The following is a 12,934-nucleotide window of genomic DNA, read 5'->3' on the forward strand; positions in this document are numbered from 1 at the left end:
TTTGATATTTTAAGAAATATGCATGCTGTTCTTTGTGCTAAGGGTCAAAGGATGTGAAAAAGATTAAATCAGTCTGCTTTCCAGCACTTCTGAACACCACAAAGTTTTTTCAGGGAGGTTCATGCATGAACTATTTCTTGGTTCATAACTTTCTGAAATCTCTGCAGGTTACCTGGCCTGAAATAGGATATTGTGAATTCTTCTGATAGCCCGCTAATTATAGTGACTCATTTTCATGACTGCTTTAGTTCAAGGCAACAGGACTACTCATTTAGATTAACCTGGGACCAGCTCCTAAGGCTGCATTGTAGGCTGCTGATAGTTGGTGTGCAGTCCACGACCCCTGTTCACTGAAAGCAGGGGAACAATTTATTATTACCTCCACTGTAACTCCAGCTTACAGCTTTGGCTCTTTAGCCTTTTAGTAGTTTTTACCAAGTGGAAGCGACAGTCACATCAGTCTTCCCATCCACCTCCAATCAAAATATCAAACTCTTTAAACAATAATTTGCATAACCTGTGCTGTAGTGCAAGTCAATCCTGTTCCTTTAAATCAATAATACCAAGAAGGAAAATCCATTGTGTGAATATTTTCAGTGTTTGATGTAGGAAATTTAGAAAACAAATGACAAGTACATGTATCTCTGCAATTACGTGTAGTTAATAAAAGAAATGCTTCAAGATCCAAATTGTCAGAGTTTGGCTGTGATAGAAAAACAAACCGAAGTTTAACACACTCTGTGTTTGACTTGCAGCTTCCTGACAGTAACTCTGCCATTCAGTCATTTAAATAGCTGATGTCTCTTTCTTCACTGGATAAAAAAATGATACTGTTAAGTTGAAAACGCTGCTGTACCTCGAGGGCCACTGCCAAGATGGCAAACACGAGTTCCTTCACTCCTCTTCTGACTGATACCTCAGGGAGGTGAAGCTGGCAGAGCTGTGTCTGTTTGACAAGCTGAGATTGGTGCGAGTTGTATGGAGTAAATAAGGCGATGCGGGAATGCAGAAACAAACAAAGTGTGCGTGCTTTATTTATTTATGCATCCTGTCAGTCTCATGAGCAGGCAGCTTCTCAAAAAACTACAATAAAACTACTCCAACTATTTACAAGAAGCAAATGCTTCTAAGCAGTACCAGACCATGAAACATTACATAGAACAGTTGATAAAAAAATAAAATCACAATATTTGCTCCAATAGTAGGGGTGGGGGAAAAAATCGATACTGTGTAGTATCGTGATATTTTGTTTGCTAATAATGTATCGATACAGGGACAGCAGAAATCGATATTTTGTTACAAAAATTTTTTTTGGCGATGCTCTGGATGACTGTGACTTCAGAGCATGTTGATCCTTTTTCTGAGCAAGAATCCTGACATTCCTTCACTGTCCAAATGTGTTTAACTTTTTTTTTGGCAGCAATAAACATGACAGTTTACTTATTTTAATTTAAGACATGTTTTATTTTAATTAAGTTTAAAACTTTTTTATTTAATGTAAAATTATATTTTGTTTTAATTTACTTTCAAATTCTTCAGTTGCTGAATGGGCTGCATAGTTTTCATAAATTGCATAGTTCAGAATAGCTATAATTGTACCAGATGGTTGCATTCAGTTAAGTTGGACTAGACTGTAATACAAACCGTTCAGTTTGTCAACAATAAAACTGACTGAAATGAGAGAAAGACTGAGTGTGAGACTTTGATATTAGATAAAATGAATATTGATAAAGTTTACCTTTATGTGCAGAATTTAAATATCGCAAAATATTTTTAAAAAATCGCAATAATATCGTATCGTGCGTTAAGTATTGTGATAATATCGTATCGCGAGTTGTATGGTGATTCCCACCTCTATCCAATAGTAGAGAAAGCAGTGACAGTTTGCTCAGCTAAATAACACAGAAACAAGATATCTCAAGAGGATGGAATTTTGTAGGGTCTATATTTTGAATTTACAAATTGTGTCTGTTTTTTCTAAGGCAGCCACAAAATATGTCAAACATGTCAGTCCAGACGGAACTGATATTCATGATCCTTATAGATCACTAACTTTTCTATGTGAGGCAGATTCTCCATTTACATGCACACATTGAAATCTTTGAGACTGATACAATTAAAACCACGGCGGCACAGTTATTATTTGAATTTTGAATTTTTGCTTTTTTACTCTAAATTATTACTTTGTATGGCATGACTGTGCAGTCGTTACCTCTCTTTAGAGAAACATTCAAGCCTGATGATTGGCTGAGGCATTATGTGTCTACGTGTCCAATGCCGATGTTCCATGTTTGCTCCCAGAAGTAAAGTCACTGTAACCTAGAACAGGTAAGGTAACACTACGACGGGTCAGTTGTCACTGCCGCCACTCTGCGCCCTCTCATGCTGTAATTTGATAGTATGAACAAAATACCACTGAAAAGAGTGACCACAAAAAGACACACAGAAACAATCCTGCTTCTTCAGATTCATAATGGGACCTTTATTCTTAGATACATATCTACTTCATCTGCATGAAACTGAACTATGTTTTTGTGTCTGTACTCACACAGTGGCCTACTTGTTAGTGGAAGAGGCTCATTGGTATGATGTAGATTATCTGTTGTTAAACTCTGACCTAAGCGCACAATTATCCCCATGCATATTTCATAGACTGCCAGCAACAACATATCTGTTACTGGCCTGACTGCTGCAGCCTCGCCTGCTCTGTCTAGAGGAAAAACCTGAGTTGGAGAAGTAGGAAGAGGAGAGAGGAGAGGAAGGAGAAGGAGAAAGGTGCTGAAGGGTGTGACACAATGAAAGGATTAAGTGGGAGGACGAGGTGAGCTGCAGAATCACAAGAGCGCGAGTGACAAACTGTAACCTGCGTGAGCTGAAGAGGATGGATTCACAGTAGGAGAGCAGATATCTTTGGATTAAAGATGCACAGGAGCCAGCAGGCACCTGAGTCTTGTCACTAACGGTGATGCATTTCTTTTCCTGGCTGTGGTACAAGCCGGTTTAATAAGTGGAGGAGGCGCGTGGATAAATAATCCCATGCATACAAATGAAGCCAATACATGCAAATCTCCATGGGTGACGTTCAGGTGAGCGCTCTTGAAAATATATGTTGATGAGACTGACACACAAGGAAGTCACAGAAGTTGTTGTGTTATGAACAATGCGGGTAACAGGTGTCTTTTCTTGCACACGTTTATCACAGAAAAGTTGTATCCACTCATATTTTTTAATATAACTAATTTTTGAGAGTGCTATTATCTTACTTTGCATTTTGAATAACTTTGAATAACTTTTCCATGGATTCATTAGTATTTTTCTCGCACCATGCCTGCATTTCGGTAGTTCTTAGGTCAATAATTGCCCATTGTAAACTTAATATACGTTATATTATGTGTCAATTCTAGCAGTCAAAATCCATCAGAATGTCAGAGTATTTCTTACAGATGCATTGTTGGAAGCTCACGTTTTGTCATAACTTTGTTAATTTTGCAGGTTCTAGCCAAGGTTTCTGTGTTTGTTGGCAACAAAACCTAAAAAGTATGGCTCAGAAAGACAGCACCAGCTCTTGTCATCAAGCAAACGCACCAAACTTTTTATCACCTCAGCACTGGGCATCAACATCTTTTCAAAGTCCAATCAGTCATGATGTATTGAGTATATCGTCTTTGGTTCCTTCTACAGTCCTCACATTCATACCCCAGTATAAACCCACAACTAATGGAAACCCACATCCAGAAGATCTGCCCTTTTCTGATGAGACCCCAAAGCTGCAACCTCTTGAAGCATCACCTTCTAGTTCAGTGTCCTCAGAAGCCCAAGATCAAAAAAATGTGACGTCAGCGGCTCCTTGTAGTGATAATCCTCAAGAAGTTCAGCGGAGGATTCAAACAGATGGAGGTCCACTGCAGGACACATCAATAGGTATCATGTTTCCAAAAGAGCTACATGATGGAGTCCCAGGTATGGTAATAATTGAAGGTGTTACTTCAATGTACAGTTTTGATAATGTGCCAGGAAAAATCACACTTTGAAACACGGGGCCAACATCCTTTGCTCATAAATAACATTTCTATAAGTGCGAAGCGTTGGAGTTACATGCAGTCTAGAAACTTGGGGTGCAGCAGGCTTTATCTGTTGCTGTAACAGCCTCTCCTTTTCTGAGAAAGCATTTCATAAGATCTTTGAGCCCAGCTGACACAGGATCAGAAGTACACTTATAGTGAAATGTATGTGGTTGTATCAGGGATCGGGGTTCTGTGTAGGCCAGTGTATTCCTTCCACAAGCTTTAAAAAAATTACTTTATGGAGTTTCTTTTGTTCACAGGAGGCTGTAAAGTGGCGACAAACTGTTCCTAAAATCCTGAAAGCATTTTAGAAAAATTTACACAAAGATTTTACAAAAATACCACCATGTCAGATACGGAAAGGTTTGGCATTTTAGAAGTACCCATTTATACTGTACCCATTTAGATTAGATTAGATGAAACTTTATTAATCCCTTCGGTGGGTTCCTCCGGGAAATTCAGTTTCCAGTAGCAGAAGTTGCATGTTACAGATACAATAAAGGGGAATGAGAGTAAGGATATAAATATGCCATATATACACATATACACATATATAAATACAGAATATATAAAATAGGGATAAATAGGAATACCAGTGGATTGCACATTTGAGTGAGTCTATTGCACAGTGATTATTGCACAGTCGAATATAAGAAAAAATATAGCGAATATTGCACAGTGAAAAAAAGCACTACAGCTCAGTTTCCCCTCCCTCTCTCCCCCAACGAGGAGTTAAACAGTCTGATGGCATGTGGGACAAAGGAGTTTTTACCGTAGGTCTGTTGGTTCTTGACTTTGGGAGAAGCAACCTGTCCCTGAATAGGCTCCTCTGATTATTTACGACCGTGTGCAGAGGATGTCCAGCATCCATAACCTCCAGCAGTTAGTGTTAAACCTAAAAGTTAGATAAGCATATATTTTCAAAATGAAACTGAATGTCCAGCTTTACATTGATGCAATCAACAGTACTTGTGTCAGATGCTATTTACAAGTGAAGTGTAACTTTTTGTTTTATGGGAGAAAACTGATTTAAATCAAATATTATTAGCAAAGTGTGTGAATCCCAAAAGATGACTTAGTCATTGTAATTGAGATTTTTAATTACCAGTGCACTGGTAATTAATTAATGTTTAATCAATCTTCACTTATATTTCTGTGGTAAATAGTCAAATCTCTTAGCCTTTGAGGATTGATTGAAGACAAACACATCTGCAATTTCTTCTTGCATACTCTGAACCCCTCCTGAGGAAGCAGCCTTAATGTGATTTTGAAAAATAGCACATATGTTTCTCACTTCAGCACCCGCTTCTATCCACAGTCATTTGGCAATTTACTATAACTTTGATGAGATACATAGATTTTCGAACACACAGACTGCTGAGGCAGCTGTTTAGATCCTCAGTAATAACATGTGAGCTATTGCTCCTGTGCAATCTTTTTTCTTTATCACTTTTTGACCTCAAAGTGGCCTTGGTGCCATTGTGCATGAAATAGTTTAAAGGTCTCCTACTGCGGTGACTGGAACTTTTCTCTTGGACTGCCTTTGGCAAATAGAAAGCAGGACAAGAAAAGAAAAGAAAGAAAAAAAGCAAAGAAAATAATAAAAGAAATAATAAGAATAAACATAAAAGAAAATTCATTTGTAATTTTAAATCTGCTTCATATTTGTCACTGATACTGCCAGTTGTATCGATGACTAATTATTTCTGCATCTATGCTATCTGTCATTAGCGTTTGGCAAGGCTGTAAATATATAATACAACAAGTTCTTGCAATTAAACTTTAAAAATAAAAATGACATATCAGAGTACCATGCAGCATGTTAAACAGCTCGTTGCCTCTTTTTCCTACTCCATCAGCTGATCCTTTTATCTGATCATGATTCGCAAAGAATTATAAAGAATTCATCGCTTTGGTTTCAGTTTCTCATTTGTCTCACCTTCAGGCAGGCATAGTTGAAGATAAGCTCAGCTTATCAGCTTCTCCATTCTCTTCCATTTTAATTTAAGGGAAAAAACTTGTGGCAGACTTTTTCAGTCTCTATTTTTTACACTGTGCCGTCATCATAGTATTACAAATACACCACAGTAGGCAGCATTGCAGTGTTATATAGATGAAACAAGAAAATAGTTCCTTTGGAGAAAAAGCATAAATTATCTACTGGAGTTCATGATTTTGTTGCCAAAACGTTACCATTTGTTCCCCTGTCGATGCGAACACAGCATAGAGGTTTTCACATTTCACTAGTAGTAATCCATCTTGACTGTATCAGTGAAACACAAAATTGATTTCAAAGTTGTTGGGGGTTTTTTTGCCTTACTTATATTTCATGCAACTCACGCTTTACATATTATGGATGTGTTCTGTCCTCAGGATTTTGTCTGAGCAGAACTTTTGTCCCAGAGATGCATATTCACCTTCACACTGATCGCCCTTGACAACTGGTTTAAGGTTTATATCACACTTAAATAATAAACTATAAATAGTTTAACTGCTAAATACTGTAAGTGTAGCCAAAACATATGGTTACACCACCTGTTTGCCGTATGTTCAAACCTATAATCACAGCTTTGAGCACAAGTGTTTTCTATCCTCGACCTTTATGCATCACTACATTAAGTTACACACAGAAGAATTTACACATGTAAGACAAGTAAAACAAATTCGACTGGCTGAACCAACATTTCAATAAATGTTTAATAATGATGGTTGTTTGTTCACAATAACAATACAACTCAAATTACAGAGAGTAGTTTTGCATAATAGTCAAATGGCACCAGATAGCTTATTAACATATGGTGGCACTGTTGCCTCACAGCAAAAAGATCCTGGATTTGAATCCACTGGCAGGTTCTGGGTGGAGTTTGCGCGTTCTCCCTGTGGCTGCATTGGTTTCCTCCAGCTGCCTCTTACAGTCCAAACACTTCCAAAGCTAACTGGTGTTTCTTAAATCGTATTTCTGAGTTAACCCTGTGATAGACTGGTGGCCTGCCTTTCACCCTGTGATAGCTAATATAGACTCCAGCCCCCTACAGCTCTCATTTGGATAAATTGTTAAGAAAATGTGCACGGTTATCATCTTTGGCTTGTTCTCACCTAAACTACACCTATCTAAAATCTAAAAGGGATCTCCAAAATTCACACATTTGTCAAAGTATGATGATATGATAAAACCTCACAGTTAGTTTGGTTTACTACAACTGTCCCAGTCAATTAATAAAGATGATGAAGACAGGATGTCTTGGAGCTCAGAGCTCCTTGCAAAGTTTTAATATTTCTTGTTATTTCTTGTTTGTTTGCAGATGCAAGATCCCATGCCTGTACATCTCGTGACCTGTTAATGTTTGTGGGAATCTTTGTCACTATAAAAGTGATTATCGCTTCTGCTCTTTTAGGTAACCCACTCTGAAAAGCAAGGTACCTCCAGTACATCAATAGCACGTTGAATTCTAGTGTTTAACCTCCTAGGACCTGACGTCCACATATGTGGACATCACATTTTGGGTTATTTAGACTAAAATACTCAATTTTGCTCTACAAGGGCCTGATATCCTTTTACGAGGACATTATACTGCTACTGTTCTATCAAAATTTTAAACGAATATCCTCATATGTGGCTCTTATTTTTCTTAAAAACAAAAATAAGATTAAAAAAAATCTGGTAATTTTTTGTTTTTACATTCATCGGGCTCCAATATACCCAAATATCAAAGAGAAATTAAAAATGCATGCAGTGGACTATTTTGGGTCTTAGGAGGTTAAGAAACAAACCTTCTCATCATGCAGTTACCACTAATATTGCAAAAAGAAAATCTAAGTCTGCAGACTTTTTGCCAGATGCAAAAAGAATCAAAAACTTAGAATGTTCTACATCATAATATGCCACTTTAGTATAATAATTGTAATAAAACACCCAGTTATGTCATTCAGCCTTACTGCTTTCTGTAACACATCAGTGAGCATACATAATAGGTTTCTCTGATTACGATTAAATACAAATGAAATGAGAAAAAAACCCCAAGTTAATTAGTTCTGAACATTCACTATGCCAGTTATTAAATCCTCTATGAAGCCTCCTTCTGGGAAATAAATGACATTGTTGGAAAAAGTGAAACCAAAACGCAAAGATAGTGTAAAATGGTTTGCTGAGGTTCCAAATTTGAAACCAGCAGCTATTAAGACTGATCTCAGTGTGAGGAGTTTTTAATGTTAATGTTTCACTACCCACTTGAGACATTGTACTGTGTCATCTGAATGTTTTTTTTCTCTCTTCAAATTAGTTAAGTTCTTGCTGTTTCCCTCTGAGGTGGGTGAATCACCTCCTCTCTGTGGTGGGAAAGGGAGCTGCACTGTCCCAACCCAGAGGCCCGTTCTGTCCAAGAATCCAGTGAACCAGACAGGAAATATGACTGCAGGTAAAGAATTTAAATTTCATAGTAACTAATGCATTTTGTCTCCAAAGCTCCAAGGATGGCAATCTTCACTGCCACTCCAATTTACTGCTCATCTCTCAAACAAAAGATGTTACTTACATATCCATCAAGCATCTGGCAGTTATGTCTGTACTTTTCTAAGTCTTTTCATGGAAAAGGTTTTAGTAGAATATTACCATAATAATTTCTCACATTAAACACCTTATATTCTTAAAATTAATCAAACCACCTTTATGGTCATCTTATTTTTTTTTTTTTCAAAAAGAGCTTTTGCATTTTTTTTTTTTTTGCACTCATTGTCTGTTTGCTTGATTTCGTGTTCTTCATCTCATATCCAGACTGCTCAGTTCTGGTCAGCAATGGTCAGCGTATTGTTGGAGGAACCTTAGCTACAAAGAACGAGTGGGCCTGGCAAGTCAGCATGCAGTGGAGGGGAAGACACGTCTGTGGTGGTGCCATCATCTCTCCTCGTTGGGTGATCACTGCAGCACACTGCTTTGTTGAGTAAGAGAGACACGAGGAATGACAAGAAAGAAGTGTTTACGAGTTCAGTTACTGGTACAGTCAGTTAGCAAAGGCTGTAGTCACGACCACCTGCTCAGTCCGAGGTAACACCGTGTTCCTGTTATGTTCAAGTCAAAAGCAGGTAAAGGGTGAAGTAAAAACTTTTTGCACCTTTTTGCACCTTTTTGCACCTTCTGCAGCAGAGCAGAGCTCCATCTGTGATGTGATCACATCACAGATGGAGCTCTCTGTTCCCCGTGAGTGTTCATCTTGGATTATGAGCAATGGGTGTGGATTTTTTGAGCACAACTACAAACCAAAAGCAGCTCCTAATGTTTGCAAGGCTAAAGTGAAAATAGAAATACATGTAATTTGCGATGGCTGAGGCCTAAACCGTGATTGTAATAATGCTGGAGGTTGTATGATATTATGAAAAAACATTAAAAAACAAAACTGTGAAAATTAGTGGGCACACACACCGCTTCTTAAACCGAACTCTATCTACTAACTTTTCTGTCACTCTTCTGCAGTAATAACATGCTTCAAGTAGCTGACTGGACGGTTGTGGCAGGCACTGTAAGCATTGCACACAACTCTCTGGGGCAACACTACAGGGCACTGCAGATCCTCTACCACCCTGGCTTTAAGGTTATGCACAATGACTATGACGTGGGACTGCTGCGCACCATAATTGACATGGACATGACGAGTAAGTAAGAGACAGATTGCGCTATCATTCATCAGGGCAACGAAAACCACATCATTTGTTTTTCTTTACGCTGAATGAATGCTGGAGTCTAGTAACTTGTTGAATGTATGTAAACTAGCCAGATTTATGTCACACAAGACAAACAGACAATGTTTCACTGTCTCTTTTTATAACTGTATTTACTTACATTTGACTCATGAAAAGAACTTAATGTGACTTGATGCACGTTTAAATTTTATTATGATTAAGGTCAGGACAGATGAAATATTTCAAGAAGTGTAATCCCTTTTGGGCTTGAGGGGGAGATTAGGAGCACTTACATCACTGCACTAATCATTGCAATCGCTGTCATATTGCCAAAACAAATATTTAATTTTTACCAAAACTTAAAACAATAAAGAAAGAACGAACTAAACACCTAACAAAATCCAAATCGTCAGAAGTTAAACTTACTTTTAAATCAAGAGAAAAACATGTATTACAATCATAAATGTGCGTGGGGGGAAAAAGGAAATATGTGATTTCATAACCACGAGAGAGAGCTAACCTTTATCACTTTACTGCTGCTCTTTGTAGGTGGGGTCCGACCGGTCTGTTTACCCAGTCCAACCGAGTCCTTTCCTGATGGATCAGACTGCTGGATCACAGGCTGGGGATACGTAAATGAAAACACAGGTGCACTGCACTGAAAGACAGATACTTTTGCTACAGTTTGTGATCTTAACAACTGAGCTAAAAGAAAGTGATTTGATAACGCAAGTATAATTTAAGTTGGAGCTTCAAATAGCTTCAAAAGCTCACAATCATAGTTTCAGAGTTGGAAACTGTAGGGCAAAAACTTTTTAAAGAGCCATATTTGTCAGTACAGTATCCTCATTGAAGCTAAGACGTTAGACTTAATTACTAGATACAAAAAATATTAAGTATAAAAACAAAGTCTTTTTTCTTTTTCCTGTCATTCATTATCTTTTGAACTGTGTAACATTTCCACTAGTCACCTTCAAGTAACCCTTTCTACTTATTTTCATTCACTTTTTGCTGCTGATTTTTTCATTTCATTTTCTGTCAGGCTATGTGTCAGAAGAGTTAAGGCAGGCTCATGTTAAGGTAATAGCTCAATCCATCTGCTACGACTTGAGTGTCTATGGTCTCTTCATAACTCCTCGAATGATTTGCGCTGGGAGCATGGATGGAGGGGTTGACTCTTGCCAGGTACACACCCACAGAGATGAAATCTCCTCTCCACAAACCTAGCACAGGTTCATGAAGAATATAAAATATATTTTACAATCTATATACGTTTACAATATACTTTACAATCTATCAAGAGTTGTGTTTCTCCCATTTGATGTTCACAAATTTTGTTTGTGAAATGATTTTCTCTTAAGGGGGACAGTGGTGGACCACTTGTGTGTAAGACATCTAAAGGGGATTGGAAGCTGGCAGGCGTGGTGAGTTGGGGAGAGGGATGCGCACGGCCTAATAAACCAGGCGTCTACAGCAGAGTAACTGAACTGCTTCAGTGGATTGAACATTACATAGACATACAGGTATGGGAAGCACTTTTCCTCACCGCTTGTAAATGTAAAACCTATCTTTATCTGTCGCTCTGTTTCGGAGTCAAAGTTCTGTTAGTTTATTTACTGCATCTGTGTCACAGTCTATCTAAAAATGCTTTTCTATTTTCATTTTGAACTACAACCCTTGACAGATAAGCAGTTTGGCTATATAGCAGATAATAAAACTTCAGCAGTAAAGAAGAAAAAAACTTAACGGTCAAATGTTAAATCCTGTTGAAGGTTATAGAACCAACATTTCAATACATATTAGTTCTTTAAAGGATGGAGGCAAACTAGATGCATTAGTAAAATGCTGCTGTCAGACTCCATAATAAAGACTTTAACTGAACAAGCACACACATCCATACATATGCAATAATACTAAGTGCAATAATCCTTTCTGTCATCGTTGTATTTTTACTCAGTTGTATATAGTATTTGTATTTGTATTCTATTTTTATCTTATTGTATATTTATTTTATTCTACTGTATATAGTATTTTATTTTATTCTATTCTGTACAGTTGTGTACTGTATTTATTCTTATTGTATTCTAATTTTTGCCTCATAACTTTTGCACTGTCCACTTCCTGCTGTGACAAAACAAATTTCCCACGTGTGGGACTAATAAAGGTTATCTTATCTTATCTTATCTTAAAAGAATACATCAGTAAAATGCAGGAAATGTGATTACTTTTAATACCCCGCAGGACTTTTCATAGCCAAAATGCACTATAACACATTAATGTCATTTGCAAAATATACAATAAAGTTTTTAAATTGTCCTTGTTTTAATATTTTTTGTTGCAGTATAAAGCAGAGGATTCGGCCGAGACCACCACAGCTGTTTCTGCAACACCTTAAAATCTGACAATGAGATAACTGACAATAAAGATCGACTTGCATCTATCTGCCTATCAGTGTTGTTCATTCTACGATAGCGTGCACTGTCACTATTGTCAGTTATAGAAATATAGAAACACTATTATCTGTAGTAGAAATTTTATCTGTAGTAGAAATTTACTGCCAGTAATGATACATTTGTAAACGTTTATCAGGACTGACATGAAAGTATAGCTGACAAAACAACAAATAAATCAAAGTGAAAATGGGATTGTATTCCTGTCTGATCACGGCTGCTGACCACAAATTGTAACAGTTATTACAGCGCATGGCGCCTCTTTAGTGTCTAAGTGCGCCAATTTAAGTGCTGGTGTATAGATTACTGTGACTTGACAGGTTCAAGGTACACTAGATGAAAATGACCTGATAAACTATGTTAGCTAAATTTGAAGTACTGATAAACTGTGGAACCAAGCAGTTTCTGATATTTTTCCTTTGATTGTATAAAATAAATATTAATACTAAATACTAGTATGACTAGTAAGACTAGATGAACAAGATATTATAAATAAAACCAATTATTCATTATTTCAAAACAAATGAATATTAATTAAGTTTTGAAAACCTATATTATGTTTTCAATGGGTTTCTCACACTCTTTAAGTGTGTTCAGTGGCCTTATAACAGGAGTCGCAAACTCATTAGAGTCTATGGGCCATATGTAGCCAACTACTTGCCAAAATTAATCCAAAAGTACATCAGCAGCTCGTTCGGGAGTTCAGGAGCTTGCCTCAGTTAAGGTCAATGATTGATCGTTCATCAA

General features: G+C 37.3%; 1 protein-coding gene across 2 annotated transcripts; it reads left to right on the top strand.

Moving 5' to 3' along the window:
- Positions 1–8,350: 8,350 nt before the first annotated feature.
- On the top strand, positions 8,351–12,177 carry LOC121812740 (transmembrane protease serine 5-like). 2 transcript variants are annotated; one of them, XM_042215603.1, is made up of 7 exons: positions 8,351–8,479; positions 8,836–9,001; positions 9,532–9,710; positions 10,287–10,385; positions 10,780–10,922; positions 11,099–11,260; positions 12,079–12,177. In XM_042215603.1, the coding sequence occupies exons 1-7, from the start codon at positions 8,470–8,472 to the stop codon at positions 12,130–12,132; spliced, it is 813 nt and encodes a 270-aa protein (XP_042071537.1). In that variant the 5' UTR covers positions 8,351–8,469; the 3' UTR covers positions 12,133–12,177. The 2 variants fall into 2 exon arrangements, with proteins under 2 accessions (XP_042071537.1, XP_042071536.1); XM_042215602.1 differs by lacking the exon at positions 12,079–12,177 and having other exon boundaries at positions 11,099–11,404.
- Positions 12,178–12,934: the final 757 nt, after the last annotated feature.

This window comes from Haplochromis burtoni, unplaced genomic scaffold, assembly GCF_018398535.1.
Source record: "Haplochromis burtoni strain Fernald_Lab_line unplaced genomic scaffold, NCSU_Asbu1 Contig_773, whole genome shotgun sequence".
NCBI classification, from domain to species: Eukaryota; Metazoa; Chordata; class Actinopteri; order Cichliformes; family Cichlidae; genus Haplochromis; species Haplochromis burtoni.